This window comes from Mobula hypostoma, chromosome 21 (assembly GCF_963921235.1).
Source record: "Mobula hypostoma chromosome 21, sMobHyp1.1, whole genome shotgun sequence".
Classification (NCBI taxonomy): domain Eukaryota; kingdom Metazoa; phylum Chordata; class Chondrichthyes; order Myliobatiformes; family Myliobatidae; genus Mobula; species Mobula hypostoma.
The window spans coordinates 20,535,150-20,555,090 of NC_086117.1; the positions used below are offsets into that span (position 1 = coordinate 20,535,150).

General features: G+C 38.6%; 1 protein-coding gene across 5 annotated transcripts in view; it reads left to right on the forward strand.

The window, feature by feature from the left end:
* The window catches only part of kcnt1b (potassium sodium-activated channel subfamily T member 1b), a 436,729-nt gene that overhangs the window by 163,506 nt on the left and 253,282 nt on the right, over positions 1 to 19,941 (forward strand). Inside the window, exon 1 of one of the 5 annotated variants that reach the window (XM_063073586.1) lies at positions 4,667 to 5,110. The exons of the other annotated variants lie outside the window; for them this stretch is intronic. Within the exon in view, the coding sequence (XP_062929656.1) occupies positions 4,965 to 5,110 (146 nt within the window). The 5' untranslated portion in view covers positions 4,667 to 4,964. Of the gene's footprint in view, positions 1 to 4,666; positions 5,111 to 19,941 lie in introns of those variants that run through there. 5 annotated transcript variants of the gene reach the window in all.

Below are 19,941 nucleotides of genomic sequence, written 5' to 3' on the forward strand. Positions count from 1 at the left end.
AAATTTAGCAACCACACCTTTGGGAATTTCATCCATTATTTTTTACATAAATTGTTATATGTTGAGGCTCCAGCACTGATTCTTCTGTCACGTCTTATGCTGCATTAAAAAAAATACTTATTTTTGCCTCTTCTCTTTCCTGTTAGGCGGCAAGAAAGAGAATCAAAACTGGTCACACAAAGCTCCAGATTATGAAATTTAGCACAATAGTCCATGAGGAACTTAGTGGGTCAAGCAGCATTTTTGTGTGTGGGGTGTTGAGAAGGAAGAATGGGTTAAGATCCTGCATCAGCACTTAAAAGTGGAGAGAGGAGATGTGACAATAATAACCCAATACAAATAATGATTTTTATGCATATCATTTTATGAATATTATTCATTTGATGCATTTTGAAGGATAAACAATATACTTTTTGTAGTTATCAATAACATTTTCATATGAGAGGTCTGTTCAGGAGTCTGATGACAGCGGAGTAGAAGCTATCCTTGAATCTAACGGAATGTACTTTCAAGCTTTTGTATCTTCTGCCCTCTTCACTCTCAGGCTACGTCCACACTAGACCGGATAATTTTGAAAATGCTGGTTTCATGTAGAAACGATAGGCGTCCACACCAGTCGTTTTTCAAAATACCTCCGTCCACATTAAAACAGATATTTGGGCGAATCTCCTCCTACTGGGCATGCGCAGGACACACAGAAAACAGGTGAAGAGGAAACGGTATACTTGGTGCGCGTTTGTCCAGTTACAGACTAGAAAAACTTAAAAGGAAATTGCCAAATGAAAGTCTTATTGTGCGTTTGTCCAGAAACATTTCCTACAGCCATAGTCTTTTCACCGATGAAAGGGACGACAGCTACAACTAAATGCAATAAGGCTTGTTACTGGGCAAAAGTGAAATTTACTGTTACCTCATTTGTTTGCCTTTACTTTTGCCATGTCTCTATGTATTATTTTGCTGTATTTAACATGTGCAATAGAACGAGTTACTGGGCAAAAGTGACAATTGGATCTGTTGAATGTTTGCACAAACAATACATTAATAAAGCACCTTGTTAAATGTATAAAACATGTCTGCATCAGTGTTGTATTTCCATACAATGTTACATTAGGCTGTTACACATCTGTTGTCAGATATTGTTGTTGTAGTGTTGGAGGTTGCGTTTAAGAAAACAATGAAATGTCGTGCTGCCGCCACCATTTGTTCCGGCACGTCATGTCAGCGGTTTAAAAGTAGCCGGTTACTCCATACGCGCTACGCCGGATATTAGGCGTTTTCAGATTTATTCACTCTGGAGAGCGTTTCTGAAAAGCTCCGTTTTCGGGGGAGGAAAATGCCGTTTCAATGTGGACAGAGGGTCAAAACGAAGATAAAAAGCTTCAGTTATGGATTTATCCAGTCTAGTGTGGACGTAGGCTCAGTTGTGCAGGGTTTTGACCCAGAACATCAACAGTTAATTTCCTCCCACAGATAATACTGAGAATCAAATCTAGCCAGGAAGCTCTTTGTCGACGAAGTTTTACATATTGGAGGTGCCAGCTTTTGAATAAACTTAAGCCCAGCTCTCTGAGATCTACATCCCATAGTAATATATATATATATATATATATATATATATATATATATATATATATATATAAAAATAAAAGCAGTAGGACTGTCTCTGTCCTGGTTAGTAATTATTCCTCAACTAACATCACTAAAAAATTATGTGATTACTTTTAAGATACAGTATATAGATTGATCACAGAGCAGCTAACTTTGAAGTTATGAAATTGGTTGAAAAACACTTTAGGATATTCTAAATTTCTGAAGCTATTAGCTTTCTTCCTTTTGAGATCATGCTGGAGTGAAAGAATGCTTGACAAATTCACCAGAACATTCTCCATGTGTGAATATAGACACCATCAATGGAGTGTTGAATCACAAAGGGGTTAATGGTATCTTTATCACTCTGATCAGTTTCTCACCTGATCTCAGCTATATGCATTTCAGAGGATGTAATTTGGTAATGATGGCTTGTAGATGCAATGTGTTGCATGTTTTTCAAAGGAAGTGAAATCTGATTGGTTCCAGTTTAGCACTGCAAATTGGGCAAAACTTGTGGTCTTAACTAAAAATATCCAATATTTATTGACATAAACTGCAGGAACAGTGCATTGCTTATTGGTTAAAATGCATTAAATATACAATATTCACATAATGCAAATAATGTGCATGTAAAGAACCAGAGCAGTCTCTAGCCTACAATTCTCTGACATCAAAACAATTATATTTTTATGTTTCCTGTTTCCTGTTGCCAGTCTTGCTCAGAGAACATTAATGGATTACATGAAGAGCCTCATTTACTATGTCTAACTTCAATGCAGTTATTTGTTTACTTTGTGTCGTGCTGATGCCCTGAACTCTCTTTTATTCTGTACATATTTGATAGAATCATAGATTATGAACAAGCCCAAACAAGAGAAAATTTGCAGATGCAGATTTCTCTAGCCCTAATGAAGGGTCTCAGCTTGAAACGTCAACTGTACTGTTCTCCATAGATGCTGCCTGGGCGGCTGAGTTCCTCCAGCAATTTTTGTGTGTCGCTATGAACAAACCATTTGGTCCATTTTGCAACATGCACCATTTTACCTTTGCCAGTCCTTTAAATGAACCAAAAAATAGGTTCAACTTCAAACTCTTTCCCATAAGTCTGTAATTCTCTTGTGATCAGAAGTTTATCCAATTTCCTGTGGAATCTGCTTCCAATAACTTTTAAAGCAACATGTTCAGATCATGAAAACTCACCAAGTATCTTAACATCCCTAATGTTGCTTCATCTTTCTTTTCTAATAATGCTAAATCCCTGTCCACTTCTGCCAGGCACTCTGCCACAATAAACACTTTGATTTTCCTTATCTATTCTGCAGGAACTATTTGAGATTTAAGTACATTCATCAAATTTCCCCTTAATCTTCTCGGCTCAAAGGGAAATAAATCCAGTGTTTCATCTTGCTGAAATCCTTTATTGCAAATACATTGTCATAAATGAAGAAAACAAATTAACTAGAATGACACTGTTCCCTCCAAACTGCACAGGTGCACGGCTGCGCAGTAACTGAAATGCTCCCACACACGTTGCCTTTGTTGCCATGCAGCTGGAATTTTCTTTTACATAAAATTTTATTAATGTGCCCTGCATTTTTCAGGCTGTGTAAAAATTTCCTGAACATTTCCTGGCTTGCGCAGCTGTAGAGGAATGTTATAGAACGGTGTTCCATACGAGGCCTTGCATCTTAAAATGTGATGACAAGAACTGAACACAAGTTAAGAAGTAGAGCCAACACTTTTTCAGGCTGATTCATCAGACTTGATGATATCATTATCTTGTAATACAGTGTTGCTCTGATTTTATCCCTAGAGTAGTGATGCCTGACCTGGGTTTCCAGTGTATTTCTCACAAATATATTTCTGCAGTTTTACAATATTCTGAATAAATTCTATTTTTGTTGCAATCTGAAGAGATAAATCTCTGAATATCTACTCTTGTAATAACCTAATAAAATGAGCAATGTGTTTTTGATGTTTTCCCTTCCATTCCTGATGGGGAGGGTATAACCAGAATTGAACACCTTTTTTGGATTATTTACTTCAGAGCCAAACATTCAAAAACATAAAGTTTGGAGTGGGGGCGGGGTAGGCACAATAGCATGGCATTAGTGTAACACTATATTCGATGGCAGTGACTTAGGTTCAATACCCGCTGCTGCATGTAAGAATTTTGTACGTTCACTCTGTTACCATGTGGGTTTCCTCCGGGTACTCCAGTTTCCTCCCACATTTAAAAGAATTGCAGGATAAAGTTAATTAGTCACATGGATGTAATTTGGCCGCCATGTGCTCGTTGGGCCAGAATGGTTGTTACTGTGCTGTATCTCTATATAGAAAAAATAAACTTGGCATTTGATCTAATGAATTCAATCCCTAAATACTTGATGTACATATACGATAAACCAGTACAATTTAAGTAAGATTTGAATAATATATATCATAATAAATTTTTAACATTTTAATTTATGCTGTTGAACTATTATTGCTCAGTGGCTTTTAACCATGGGATTTTTATTTTTCTCAATGTGGGTAATGTGTGGACAGTATATTTTGAGTCTTATTGCATGTCCATTTGCCTCTGTCAGGAACATGATTACAACATCTAGGATGACACTCCAGTGCAATAGTAAGGTTTTTTTTCCCCCAAGTTTTCTGGCCAACGTGAACCCAAAACTAACATGGCTAGAACAGATCATTGGTCATAATCACGCTGCTTTTTATGGCGACCTGTTCTTCAGCAGAGTTTTATAAATTATAATCAGTATTTGATGACTGTAAAGTGATTTGGGATGACCCAGTATCATAAACTAGTCGGTAACATTTTTAGTTACGTGAACGGAAATGGGTCTGGTAACGGTTTTGTCTCCCCACTGGCTTAAAGGTGCTTGTGCTTACAGCGACAATTTATGTTATGTATATGATGTAACTGAAAAGGGCACACATTGCTACATGCTTTTGTTTTTTTTTTGCACGCACATTGCTTTTGTAACTTTCCTTTTAATTGTATCGATGGGACAAAATTCTCCACCTACACTAACAGCCTGCGGACAATAGAAACAGGGTTCCGTAGCATTTCACGTGCTCTTCGCCCGTCGTGTTTGTCGAATACTGTACTTCCTTCCCAGTTGCTGGCTGCTGTTGTCATAATGACTAGCAACACCAAGATTTTGCATTCCTTCTTATTCCTTACATCGTGAAGACCGACGGAAAAAAAAATCTGGTGATTAGGACGATTCCACTTTCAAGCGGGGGGAGAAGCGTGTGGATTTAAGGCCAGGTGGTAGCTGCCTGCAGTGTTTTATGCAGAGCAATAACTGCTGTGGATGTCAATGTGCAAAATTAATTGGAGAAAACTCTATGCAGTCTGAAAGATGGCAGGAACAAAACTGAAACCTTCTTCTTCAGAGCCAGAGGCAGTGATGAAAGCAACCAGACAGAACGCCAAGAATGTAAACGTAAACTCTTCTCCCAAACCTCCCCGGAGAATGGGATCTTTAGGGAGTGACTACGGACCAAGGTACTGCAATTTCTGTTTAGAGATATTCACCAAGATCTCTGCAATGGACGGGTTGAAAACCCAGTGCATGAAACTACTTTAAATGACAATGTGGTGCTTTCAGTGGTTTTGAGAAGACGAGAGAGGCAGGGAGTGTTTAAGAACAGGGCTCCTATTCCTGATGTATTTCGTACGTTGAATAAAAGATCAGTAAGCAGTTTGATAGTAAGCAACTATTGATTTATTTTTACAGATTTTATACATTGATAATACTGCTTTCCAATTGAATATTGGGTTCGGCAGATAGCCATGGGTGCTTTCGGTGACATTAGCTTTTGATAAATTTGAGCAATAGAGAATATCTTGTTTCACTGGTAATCTGCATGTTGCACGTGTTCACTGCAGCTAGATAGCCACTTGTTAATTCAATATTGTCATTATAGCTGTGTATGACCAGAGTAATCGTTGAATATGTTTTTGACATTCCAACTTTCATGTTGATTTTTAGTTTACATGGTTGTTTCAAAAATTATGTGGTTGGGGAAAGGGAGGTATTCCTGAGCAATTTCTACTTCCACATTATATTGTTATGTGGCCGAAATCATTTTAATAAAAGTTTGACAGAGCCATGTTACAACATTCTTAATATATGCTCCAATAGAATTTGTAGGATAAAAACAAATGACTGTGAATTTAACATTCTTATTCATCATTAAACTTGGTCTTTCACTTTCTTTTGATGATCTATGCCAGAATGTAAGATTGTGTTATCCTCGGGTTGTACAGGTGATGTTTACAATATCACTTCTGTCACTTCCTTTCATTGAATGCTCTATCACACAGTAAGCCTTAAGTTGTGATCAGGAACTTGCATAGAGCCTGGCTTACTATGTCATAACTTTCTGCTGTCTTTGAAGATCGACTGAAATACCTCAAGGAAATTAAGTATCTCAATGGATAGCTTGACACTATAAAGTGGAGTCAATGTTTTGTTTTGGAAGTGAGGAATTGTATGTGATAACCTGAATTGTGAGTTGGAAAGAGTCAACTTGGCACCTTGGTTTCAGATGGTTCATGTTGCTGATTCTTGTTTATATCCTACTGATGTATTATAAGCAATATTATTATGTTATTTAATTTTCATATAGTTACATGAATTTTTCTTTTCAATTTTTCTATGCCAGAGTAACACGGCATCATAAATACATATTGTAAAATGAAGATGCAGTGGTTGCAATTTCTATCCATTCTTAATTTTTTAAGTGGAAAAAGTCATAATTCTGTTTCATTCAATGTCACAGTGGGTATTGAACCTTTTTCTTAGTAAATTTAGCATGCCTAATTTCAGTAAGAAACATGATGACAAGCCAAGGCCATTGTGCAAGACACTGCCGAGGATAGGGATGAAGTAATAATAAAGGTGATGAAGTAATGTCAAGTAGATTTTAAAGATAGAAGTTAGGAAAAACTGAACAACAGTCCAATTTTTGAGAACCTTGCAAAGAATGATAGTTTAGAAATTCTTTGCTACCATGAAAGGTCCATTAATGTAATGCCATTTGCAGGCAATCAAGATTTTCTTGTGTGAGGCTGCAGCACAGGAAGGCCTTGCACTATTAAGATTAAGATTAGATTAGATTATGACACACAGTCCTCTTTTATTGTCATTTAGTAATGCATGCATTAAGAAATTATACAATGTTTTTCCAGAATGATATCACAGAGAAACATGACAAACCAAGACTGAAAAACTGACAAAAACCACATAATTATAACATATAGTTACAACAGTGCAAAGCAATACCGTAATTTGATAAGAACAGACCATGGGCACAGTAAAATCACAGAGTCTCTCGAAAGTCCCATCATCTTACGCAGACGGTAAACCTCCAGCGCCGCAAACTTGCCGATGCAGCATCCTGGAAGCATCCGACCACAGTCCGACTCCGAGTCCGCCCAAAAACTCCGAGCCTCCGACCAGCTCCCCAACACCGATGCACCGAGCACCATCTCTGCCGAGCTTTTCGACCCCAGCCCTGGCAACGGGATACACAAGGTCGAGGATTTGGGGCCTTCCCTCCGGAGATTCTCGATCGCGCAGTAGCAGCAGCAGTGAAGCAAACATTTCAGAAGTTACTCCAGATGTTCCTCCGTACTTCTTCACGTCTTTCTCTATCAAATCAGGATTGTGCACGGCGTCCTACTTCACAGATACGATATCAATTTGGAACGGCCGTGCGTGCTGCGTTGCGCCGCCATCTTCTCCTCCCTCCTGTGAAAATATGTGAAAAGTATTTCTTTGTTCGGTTCTTGTGGAGCTTGCAAAGGGAAAGAAGTGGGTTAGTATGCTTAGTTCATAAGTGACAGGAAATATGTTAGGGTAAGGACAATGATGTGTGGAGGGTGTACAGACGAGTCGACATAGATAAAGGATGAGAGGTCTTGGCCCAAAATATCAACTGTTTATTCCTTTCCATAGATGCTGCCTCCTCCAAGAGAACCACAACCTTGTTGTGGCTTGGAGGTTTGTGTGCCTCAGTGAGTTATGCTGGCTGGAGTCAGGGCTTTATGCTTTGGATCTTGGTAGGGTCACCCATGCCAAACAGGTATGGCAAAGGGTAGAGGACAGACTAAGAGTAGTTCACTGGTCCTCCAGGTCTGAGTCTTCAGCTCAGGGTTAACAACCCTGACTGGTAAAACAAAATTGTTACAGAAATAGCAATGAAAAATCCTTCTACGTCTGAGTCCAATGGTATTCCTGAGTCTCCACTCAGGACTTGCATGACATAGTAATGAAAACCGAGGGAGCTACTGACACAATGAAGGAAGCCTTGAAGAGATGGAGGATCTTCATTGCTGCCCTAAACGCCAGTGGCATAATGGGCAGTAAGTATAGATACTGCCTGACTAGCTGAGTTCCTCTAGCATTTTGCGTGTTGTTCTGGGTTTCCAGCATCTGTAGAATCTTTTGTGTTGATAGAAAATTGTAGGCAGACTTTGGAGTCGTTTGGTACCTGGCTGAGGTCTTGGAGGCTGGGTTGGTATAGATCCAGGTGATTGTGATTGATTTTGGTGAGGAGATATATTGGTGTTAGATATGGGAATCATTGTTCACAGTATGTTTAAAATCTTGTAGTTATATAGCAACTCTCAAAACCTTGGATATCGAATTACACACAGCAATCAATCATTTTGTAAATATTATCATGTTTAAAAAGTCATCAATAGGAGATGAGTCAGATTTCTTTTGATATAATAGATTTTAGTCAGAATATATGGACACGTGGCCAAGTGGTTAAGGCATTGGACTAGCTACCCGAAGGTCGTGAGTTCGAACCCGAGCCGAGGGAACGTGTTGTGTCCTTGAGCAAGGCACTTAATCACATATTGCTCTGCGACGACACTGGTGCCAAGCTGTATGGGTCCTAATGCCCTTCCCTTGGACAACATTGGTGTCGTGGAGAGGGAAGACTTGCAGCATGGGCAACTGCTGGTCTTCCATACAAACTTGCCAAGGCCTACGCCCGGAGAGTGAAGGCTTTCCAGGTGCAGATCTATGGTCTCGCAAGACTAACGGATGTCTTTAGTCAGAATATTGAGAATTGTATGTTTTCAAAAAGTGACTTTTGAACCTTGGACTTGTCCCATGTTAAATACTAGTATTTTGGTTTATCAAAAGGTGTGCAGAAGTCCATGGATTGAAGTCTGGTTTCTCAGTTCAATAAAAGCATCTGTAATAGTGATTCTTCCAGATATCTAATCATTCATTAGCTCTTAGATTTGTTCAGCCTATAGCCCCATTTGCCATTGTTACTAGGACACTTCTTGCTTGTCTATAATGCTGGAGTTATATGCATTTCCCTGAATCCACGTAAGCATCTTTTGAATTTTAGTTTGGATCTGAGACCATCACCTCTATTTCTCTGCTTTTTTCCTTGACTCCATTATAGACCTTACTTTTGAGGTTTCATACTTGTAATTTCTTCCTTCTTTTGATGCTATTATTACAGTTCTGAAGTAAGCCAACAGTTTCTCATTACTTCAGTGCTTCATTCTTGCCCTTTACCCTTTACTTTGTTCTGATAATGTTCAACTTTAAGATTGAATAGTAGGGTGTTGTTATTGCACTGAATTCAGCATTCGATAAAGTTACTGAATTTTTTAATGCCATTACCACAGCCAGTAATTTTGTTTCTTTACTTGATCCATTATTTTTGCCTTTGACCGTCATTGCTTTTGTCAGTTATTTTCTCCTGCATCTCACCCACCCTACCACAGACCTTTTGTGTTCCTTTCTCTCTTTGTTTGCACAAAAAAAAGTTTTATATCTAAACTCATTCATTTCTGACGGGTACTTGACCTGAAATGTAATTGTTCCTTTGTTCATAGACATTGTTTATCTGATCGAACAAAACCACCATTTTCTGTCCTTTATTTGAAATGTTAGCATCCATGTTACTTTTTGTATTTAAATTCTTAAATATACTACCAAATCCCACCATTGCTCTCCCTGTTCAATCGCCTCCTTGGGCTTGAATTTGAGGTTTGGGTGCTGTTCAAATTCTGGTTTCTCTTGCACCCTAATTTTAATTGCATAAGGCTTTCTATCTTCCTTATGGAAGTTTTTGGTCATTGTCCTAGTATTTCCTTATTTGGCCTGCTGTGAAACATTTGCATGGTGAAGCTCCTCTGGGATGTGATGTGCAAATTGCCACAGTCATGTATCAAACAGAGTCAGTTTTCATGTCCAGATCTAAATGATCTAGAGTTAGTGATATGGAATGGAAAGACTTTGTGCAAAATAGAGGGCTGTTTAACCCAATTCTAAATTTGCTAGATTTGTCCTGAAAATGGATATTAAATGCCCAAAATGCTTCATTTATGAACACTAATGTTCTTTGTAATTCACTTTTTATTGCGTACCCTCTCCGGTGAAATGATATCGTATTTGTTAAATAGGGGCCGTGTACAATTCTGATTTGATGGAGACAGCCGTGAGAGCACAGAGGAACATCTGGAATAACTTCTGAAAAGCCTGGTTCGCTGCCGCTGCTACTGTGCGATGGAGAATCTCTGGAGGGAAGGCCCCAAGATCCTCGGCTTTGCCTGCTACTGGTGACCGGAGATGGGGTCGAAGCGTTTGGCAGAGATGGTGCTCGGCGTCAGAGGGCTGGTCGGAGCTCGAAGTTTTCGGACGACTCAGAGTTGGACTGTGGTCGGGTATGGCAGGGAGAGTTTTCTTCCTTCTCCCATCTGCGTGAGATGTGGGACTTTAGAGAGACTTTGAACTTTTTTACCGTGCTCATGGCCTCTTCTTCATCAAGTTACGGTATTGCTTGCACTGTTGTAACTATATGTTATAATTATGTGGTTTTTGTCAGTTTTTCAGTCTTGGTCTGTCCTGTGTTTCTGTGATATCACACCGGAAGGATATTGTATCATTTATTAATGCATACATTACTAAATGACAATAAAAGAGGACTGCGTGTCCTCATAATCTAATCTAATCTAATTTACCTTTGGAATATTTTTTACTATTTTTGTGTTGACATTGGATAAGGTTCAAAGGAGGTTTACGAAAATTATTCGGGGATTGATATGAGGAGTATTTGATGGCTCTGCACCTGTACTCACTGGAATTCAGAAGAATGAGAGAGGGACCTCATTGAAACCTATCAACTGTTGACGGGCCTCGATAGAGTGGATGTGAAGAGGATGTTTCCTATGGTGTGGGAGCATAAGACCAGAAGACACAGCCTCAGAATAGAGGGAAGCCCATTTAGACCGGAGATGAGGAGGGATTTCTTTAGCCAAAGAGTAGTGCATCTGTGGAATTCGTTGCTACAAGCAGTTGTGGAGGCTAAGACATTGGGTATATTTAAGATAAAGGTTGCTAGGTTCTTGATTAGTCAGGGGATGAAGGGTAATAGGGAGAAGGCAAGAAATTGGGGTTGAGGGGGAAATGGATCAGCCCTGATGAAATAGTGGGGCAGACTCGATGGACCACATGGCCTAAACTTTGTGGTCTTATAGTGCAATAAACCAAGTAAAACCTCACCAATTTGGTGCCGATCCCATTGTCGTTATCTGTATCAGCAGCTTAGATAAGAATGTACAAAGCATAGTTGTTAAGTTTGCAGATGACACTAAATAGGTGTTGAATGGGCAATGAAGAAGGGTTATGAAAAATTATGTGGTCATCCTGATCAGCTGAGTAAATGTGCTGAGGAATTATAAATGGAGTTTAATTCTGATAAGCATGAGGTTTTAAATTTGGGAAGTCAAATCTGGGTGGGACTTTCACAGTTAAAGGCAGGGTCCTAGAACAGAAGGACCTTAGAGTGCAACAACAGCATTCACTGCAAGTGGAGTCAAAGGTAGATAGTCTGGTAAAGTAGGCTTTTGGCACACTGTCCTTCATAAGTCAGGACACCATGGGAGCTCATGGTGTGATTGTATAGTGTGCTGGTGAGGCCGTACTTGGAGTATTGCTTTTAGTTTTGGTTGCCTTGCTGTAGGAAGGATGTTATTGGACTGGAAGGAATGCAGAAAAAAATCATAAGAATGCTGACCTTGAAGGACTGAGTTATAGGGAGAGGTTGGACAGGTTTGGAATTTATTCCTTAGAGCGTAGATGTGGAGAGGTGACCTTGGAGGTGTACATATAAAATAAGGGGGAAATAGGGTGAATGCACTCAGTCTTTTTTCTGCGGTTGTGGTATCGATAACCAGAGAGCATAGATGAAAGGGGAAAGATTTAAGAAGAACTTTGGCAATATTTTTTTACCCAAAGGGTGGTCTACAGAATGTGGAATCATCTGCTAGAGGAAGTTGTTGAGGCAGATTCACTAGTGACTTATAAAAGGCAGTTGGACTGGTACATGGATTGGAAAGGTTTTGAAGTTTATGAGCCAAACAGTGGCAAATGAGACTAGTTTGGATGAGCTATTGTGCTTGGCATGGACGAAGCACCTGTTTCCGTGCTGTATGGCTCTAAAAGGATGTGCACTCTTCCATTCCTACCTTGAATTTCATGATACCCAATGGTTACAGTAGTCCTTTTACTTCTTCTGCTTCATTATTTGTATTGAAATACATTGCCCTATTCTGTTTGGGTCACTTACCATTGGCACACGAAGAGATTTGACAGACAACTGGCTTTCACTCCATAATCAATTGATTTAGATAATTGAGATGAAACAGAAATTATAATGTTCTGCTCTACTTTCAATGAACAGTGTTTCTCTTTAATTACCCCAGACACATCTGAGGGGTAACTAGACAACAAGATTAGTAACACCGCATGAGTGGCCGTGCTGACTAGCCTTTTCATATTTGTGCCTGCAATGGGCTGCATGTCCAAAAAAGCTTAATAAAATGCCATTGACATACTGCAAGATGTTGATTAACAAGCACTGTTCAAAAATAAAAGAAACTTTTGACATCAGTGTAACACTCATCATTTTGGCTAATGGTTTAATTAATCAGTAAAAATGTCAAAGATATTTAGCCTCCATTGCTTTAGCTGCAGAAACTATTGAAATCGGATGAATTGCAGGTAACTTCAATAAGAAATAACATTTGGTGGAATATGAAATCATCTTTGCACACAGGCTAGCCATATTCCTGTCATATTAGATAAAAATAGATTCAACTGAATCCACTGTGGAAGCTTGATGTGCATACATCTTCTCTAAAAGCATTGTTTTAATTGCCTGACTCTATGAGAGAGAGATTAGAATACAAAGTTCATGATGAATAAAATCATTCCAAATATTGCAGGGCCTCCAGATATCACAGTTTAAACCAGTAGCTTCTTAATTTTTCTTATCTTTGCTTTTTAAAGAGAAACAGCTTGTTCCTGTCAACTTGTCGATAACCGATTTGCAACATATATAAATCCAGTTGGTAATCAGCAAAGGGAAGATTAAGTGAGTGTCTTGCAATGCACACAAAATGCTGGAGAAACTCAGCAGGTCAGGCATCTATCTAGGAAATAAATAAACCGCTGACATTTCAGGCCAAGACCCTGCATCAAGAAGCCTTTATGTTTATCAGGAAATTATTCTATTTCTTTGATAATTAGAATAATTTTCTCATGTTGGAGTATCAAAAACAAGAGGGTATTGGTTTAAGGTGAGAGGAAAGATGTTTAAAAGGGATCAGAGGTGAAAGTTTTGTTAAACACAAAGTGATTAATATGTAGAGCACACTTTTGAGAGGAGGTGGTGGTAGCAGATACAATTATTGTGCTTAAGACATTTCCACAGACACTTGAATAGGAAAGGCAAAGAAGCATACAAACCCAAACTGAAGTTCAAGTTTATTTGTCATTTAATTGTCAATGGGACGAGGCAGTTTAAATGGTTCTGCATGAACTACATGGATCAAAGGCTTGTTTACATGCTGTAGTTTTCTATGACTCTATGACTCCAAATAGTGACCATGAAACTTTTGCATATGTATCAGTCAAATATTAAGACAATAGGGTTGTGTTAATTGGCCTGCGTCAGTCCAGGGTTTGGGTAATGGGTTTAAGTAACTTGCACCATTGTAAACAAGTTCAACAAGGTTACAATTAATTTGTCTCACCAAAGGTATTTGAATATTCAGAAGTGTCTCCTAGTCTTGATATGCAATTCAAAGGAAGCAGTGTCAATCCAAAACATTGAAGTAAACAATGTCATTGTAAATATTGAAATTGTAATGAATCTCCTACGTTACATTTGATCTTAAGGGTATAAGAATGTGATATACAGTACTTTGAGTTGTGGGACTCTACCAAGAGTGCCTCCAAAAGAATATCTGTTGGTCTTGATAAATATCAACTTTTGTATCCACTAATTCTCCATTTTCTCCAGTGACTTGGTCACAGTCACAACACATTGCACCAAAATAATCGATCAGTTGGAAATTTGGGTGGAGAAGTGTTTGATCTAGACAAATGTGAGGTGATGCATTTTTGGGAGGTCAACTGCAAGAGGAAATGTATAGTAAATGGAAGGACTCTTAAGAGCAATGATGTACAGAAGGATCTTGGGGTGCAAATCCATACCTCTTTAAAAGTAGCAGAGTAAGTCAATAGGGTGATTAAAGAAGATAAAGAACACACAAGATGCTGGAAGAACTCAACAAGTCAGGCAGCATCTACAGAAACAAATACACAGTCTATGTTTCGGACTGAGACCCTTCATCAGGTCTGGAATGGAAGGGAGAAGATCCCGGAATAAGAAGGTGGAGGGAAGGGAAGGAATACAAACTAGAAGGCGATAGGTGAAGCCAGGTGGATGGGGGAGGGGGAGGGGCAAAGGAAGTTGAATGCTGGGGGTTGATAGGTGGAAAAGGCAAAGGGTTGGAGAAGAAAGAATCAATAGGAGGGGGCAGGAGGAGAAAGGACAGGGTGGGGGCACCAGGGGGTGGTGATAGGCAGCTGAGAAGAGGTGTGGGAGGGTAGACTAGAGTGGAGAAATGAAGAAGAGGGAGGGGAAAAATGCCCAGAAGTCAGAGAAATCAATGTTCATGCCATCAGGTTGCAGACTGCTGAGACAGAACATAAGGTGCTGCTGCTTCAACCTGAGAGTGGCGTCATCATAGCAGAAGAGGAGGCCATGGACTGGCATGTACTCCATGTGGATCGAGATAGCAGCAACGGCAAGTTCCCAGGAAGGATATGTGGCTGTGGTAGCGAGTCTAGGTGAACACATGGTAGAAGAGTTGAAGGGCAACAGAGATCACTGTGGGGGAGCAGTGAGAGAGAGAGTTGTTACCTCGTTCAGAATGACTTGCTGAGTTCCTCCAGCATTTTGTGTATGTTGCTGTAGGTTTCTAGCATCTGCAGAATCTCTTGTATTTATGAAGCTAATAAAGAAGACGTACAGCACATTTGCCATCAATGATTATGTCGTTGAGTACAAAAGTTAGTCATGTTGCAGATGTATAAAACTTTGCCAAGGCTGTATTTAAAGGCTTGTGTGCAGTCTGGTCACTACATATAAGAAGGAGGCTTTGGATAGAGTGCAGATTATGTGCTCAAGACTCTGGAATGGGACTTGAATCCACATCTGCTGACGTGGTTGGAGAAGAACCAATTGAGCTAAGACCTGAAGATACTGAATCTTTCTCGGATACATTCCATGGGAATTGAAAATCTCCTGGTAGCTTATTTGTGATCCCCTTTCTTGTAAGTTAGTGGTCATTTACTCAAAAACTACTGACTATGAGTTTAGTATAAAATCTGTGGTTGAATTTGAACATGTAGTGAACCTATTACAGCTGCGTGCATTGGTTGTTACTGTTTCTTTATATACTTTACAGCACTTGAAAAAGAACTGGAACAGGAACCTGGATGATTTTTCTTTGTAATCTCCACTTGGTTTGTGAATTTCCATCTGTCGTATGCTCTCCTATCTTAAGGTGCTATGATAATTCAAGTTCTTGTTGTTAAGTGTTGTTCATATGCTGTCCCTTTTGCTGCCCTATTTACGAAAAATTGTTCATAAACCATTGATATGCCATCTGATTTTTTTTCTTTGCTTTGTGCAGAAGCTATAGTAACAGAGCCCTCAAAGAGTGCATTTGTCTTTCATCTATTTTACACATTAATTTGAGTAAATGAACCCAATTTGCTGATAATGATTCAGTGCTTTAGGCAAATGAGAGGTATAAAAACAGACTGAAAGCACTTCTGAATATGTAAAAGTAAAAGATTAATGTGGGTCTGACATACTAAGACAGGAGAAGCTATATTGGGTGGGGGGGACAATATTTAGGAATAACGAACTGGTAGAGAAATTAAACAAATATTTCATGCCTGTCTTCATGGATGAAGACAAAATCCCTTCAAGAAAGTGTAGGGATTCATAGGTCCAATGTGAATAAAGAATCCAAAAGAATTAGAATTAGTAAAAAAAAAAGTACAGTGGATTCTGATTAACTGGGATACGTAGGGACCAGTACATTTTGGCCCAATTAAGTGGCTGCCCCAATTAGCCAAAGTTTCATTGAAATAGTTTATAAAAGACAAACTGCTGTTTAACTGAGTAACAAATTATGTATCTAGAAATACAGAACAAATCAGAACACTACCAATATTACTACAATACTATAAAACTGTGTATTAGTTCCACATAGTTATCGATGGAGGAATTCATTCACTGTACGGTGCCATGTTCTTTTGACTGTAAATGAACAAAATCAGCGTAGACACCTAGTCAAATAATGGACTGCCTTCACTGCCTTCCTGCATGAAGTAGTGTCAAAAATCACTGTTTTTTAATTTGGTGTCAGTTGGCCCAAGTGAGTAACATAGCACAAACATGTACGCTATTTAAAAACTGCTTGCTCTAAGCCTGGTGAAGTGTCTAATAGCCACACAAGTGCATGGGCCTGATGCCAGTTAGAAACGCTTGCAACCTTCAAATCTTCATTTTCATTGTAATATTCAAGATGATTGTTGATACATTCAAATTCTATGTAGTTCCTAACTTGCTAAAATAGTGAAATTGTTTCATTTTCATTCCTGGGAAAAAAAAGAGAAAGCTGAAATAGCGATGAAAAGTACTGGTGTTTAGTTTAGGAGGACCTGGATGACCTACCCATTGATCATTGAAAAATTACAGATAAAGCAAGCCATTAGGAAAGCAAAGAGTATTTTTGGACTTTATTACAAGAGGATTTAAGGATAATGGTGGAGACTATTCTGTCGGGTATCTGCAATATTGTGTACAAATCTGGAAGGACACGTTTGTGATGGAGGAACTTCTGGGAAGGTTTACAAGATTGATTCCTGGAATTGAAGGATTGTTGTACCTGGTGAAATTAATCCTGTTGAGTTTAGAGCAGGGGTTCCCAAACGGGGCCCACGCCCGGACCCTTTACTGAATGGTATTGGTCCATGGCATAAAAAAGGTTCGGAACCCTTGGTTTAGAAAAAGAAGATGATCACATTGAAACTTATAAGATTCATACATGGCCTTGAAAGGAAAATATGAAGAGAACATTTGTAATGGCTAAGATTCTAGAAGTAAAGGTCTAATTCCAAATAGTCAGCTGCTATTTTTTATTGTTCTTGAGGTAAACTTGTCATTTGAATATTAGTTTATTTAATCATTTACGTCATATAGTTAAGCCATGAAGAACCCATTCTCATCCCTGTTGCTGTAGTCCTCTTCCATGTAGGTGGAAGTGATTTTGCCAAAGAATCAACATCCGATAGAGCCTGGATCTTCGTATAATTCGGTACAGGTTGAGCATCCCTCATCTGAATTGCTTGGGCCAGAAGTGTTTCAGATTTTGGATCTTGAAATATTTAGATCTACATAATGAGATAACTTTGGGATGGAGCACAATTCTAAACATGAAATCCATTTACATTACATGTACAGCTTGTATATATATCCTGAAGACAATTTTATATGATATTTTAGTAATTTTGTGCATGAATCAATAATGTATACATTGAGCCATCATAAAGGTAGGCTATCACTACCTCAGCCGCCCAGCTGGACGGTCAGTGGCTGTATAGTATCGCCATCATTCTTGACTCTGAATTTATGTGCTACCGTTAACCAGTCTTCGTCTCACACTTGCTCGTCACACGGCAGATGCAGCCATTCAGCATGTTAGATTTTCATCAGTGACAATATTGGCAAACTCATCAATGAATTTCTCTGCTGTTTTGTGATCAAGCTGATGCTTTATCACAACAAATCTTTAAAAACTTAATGTCGTGACTTTTAAATTTCTCCAACCAGTCTGCTGAATATTCACAATTACTTTCAATTTTCTATTCATCATTATAGTTCTTTGTCATGCTCAGCACACTGATAGGCAGCATATGTTCACTCTGACTCTGATGAATCCACTCTTTCAATACACGAATGAGATCTTCATTTTTCACTTTATGCAGTGTTTTTTAAAAAAAATCATTATCTTCTGTTCATTACATACCTGAAGTCACTTCTCAGAACAGTCTACTGCGCATAGATGTGCACATCGCCTGGGAACCTTCCCAGCACCTTGTGGAATTTTCCATTTGTGATGTCATGTCAGTGCTCAAAAAGACTTTTGGATTTCCGAAGTTTTTGGATTTTGGAATTTCAGATAAGGGGTGCTCAACCAGTAATGTGTCATCTAACCTATATTTTAACAATATAGCAATGTTACTTCTATTTCATATTTTAATTGGTATATTTTTCTACAACCAAAATCCTTCATGGAAAAATTGATCCACATACTCATAATATTCTATCTAAGATAAGCTTTACTCCAACACCCTGTGCCATTTTAGCTGGAATAAGCAACTACTGAAATTACACTCATGTCCCCTTTCACTCATCACAAAAACAAAGTATGTGAAGAACAGAGTTAGAGCCCAGCAGTTCACTTTTATAAATGAGGCTTTTTGCAGAGATGATTTGGTCTCAATTTCTATTGTTCTGTTCACACCAGGGATAAACCAAATTGTTGCATTAATGATGGGCAATAACAATTTGCTACAAACTAATGATCTGTTACATTGTTGAACAGGTAATGTAGTTTCTATTGAGGGTCTTCATATTTATCGTATTTGTTTTTGGGCGGGTACTTATTTTGCTCATTAACATGCACAGCTAAAGATCTGCATTTTTTACTAGGCATGACGTGGCCAATGTAAGTGAGTGCTGGGACTGCTATCATGCTGATAAATGTTCCTTCAGATGATGGAGGAGGCTTTAGCTTATAATAAGCATCTGGTTTAGTCTTGGTGTAAAAACCACATCCTGCCACACTAGGCAATGTTTTCAATTGTTATAATGGTTGGAAGGACTGCATCAACAGGAAATGTATGGCAAGAATCAAAGTCAATAAATGAATGTATCGACATTTGATTGCCCAATTACTGTAATCCTTCAAAAGTGGATAACTAAAGTTCTGTTGTATCTTGGCACTTTAAAATAATTGATGGGAAATGAAATGATATTTGACTTAACGAGGTAGTTGAAATGTCTGCAGTTCTTTCATCAAAATGACCTTTAAAAGGAATAAAGCAATTCAGGAATTAACATTTGTAGTGTATGGCCTTTTACGCTGTTAAAAGACTCAAAGTAAACAGAAGGAACGATGCCTCATTTTTCATCTGGCAGGACTTAATATAGAATTTTCCAAATTCAGTTAACTGCATCTCTCTTTTTGCATCAGGTCTAGCTATTTGTGCTTGTTGCCCCACCCTCTTCATTTATATGCGCTGACCTGCTCAGCCATCCCAGTAAGCAAGACTATCCTGTTTGGAGGAAGCATCTCCCACACCATCTCTCCAGTTTATTTTTCTTTCCTTTTCTGAAGTGATTTCTTGCTTTCATGGTATTTAGATTTTGGGATGATCCCAATGTATTTATATTATTTGTGTGTGTAATTAGAATTGGATTAGACAAATAGGATACTCTTCAGGCGTAGTCAGCAAAAGGAGAGGATGGCAATCCCAAGTAATCCTTCTCCTACTCCGCAGCCATAATAGGAAATCACCAAGCAAAATTCAAGGCAGAAGAAGCCTGGCAGATTTTTTTTAATTCTATTTTTCTGTTTCATTGCTGAAGCTTGTTGAAGTGTTCTCATTCTGGCTGAGATCATCTAACAGCAATTGGCATAAGGATTTTCACTTCTTTGTGGATGACAGTTATTATGGCCATTGCATTCACCTGCCAAGTTGTTCTGCACAGCAAATTTACTGGAGGCTAAATGACAGCATGATATTTCAGATCTGAACGTTTGGTCTCAATACCATATGTAGAAGTGAATGTATCAATTCATAACAAAGTTGGTACTAAATTTTTGAAAAGATGCTACATGAAATAGTAATCAGCAAGAGAATATAA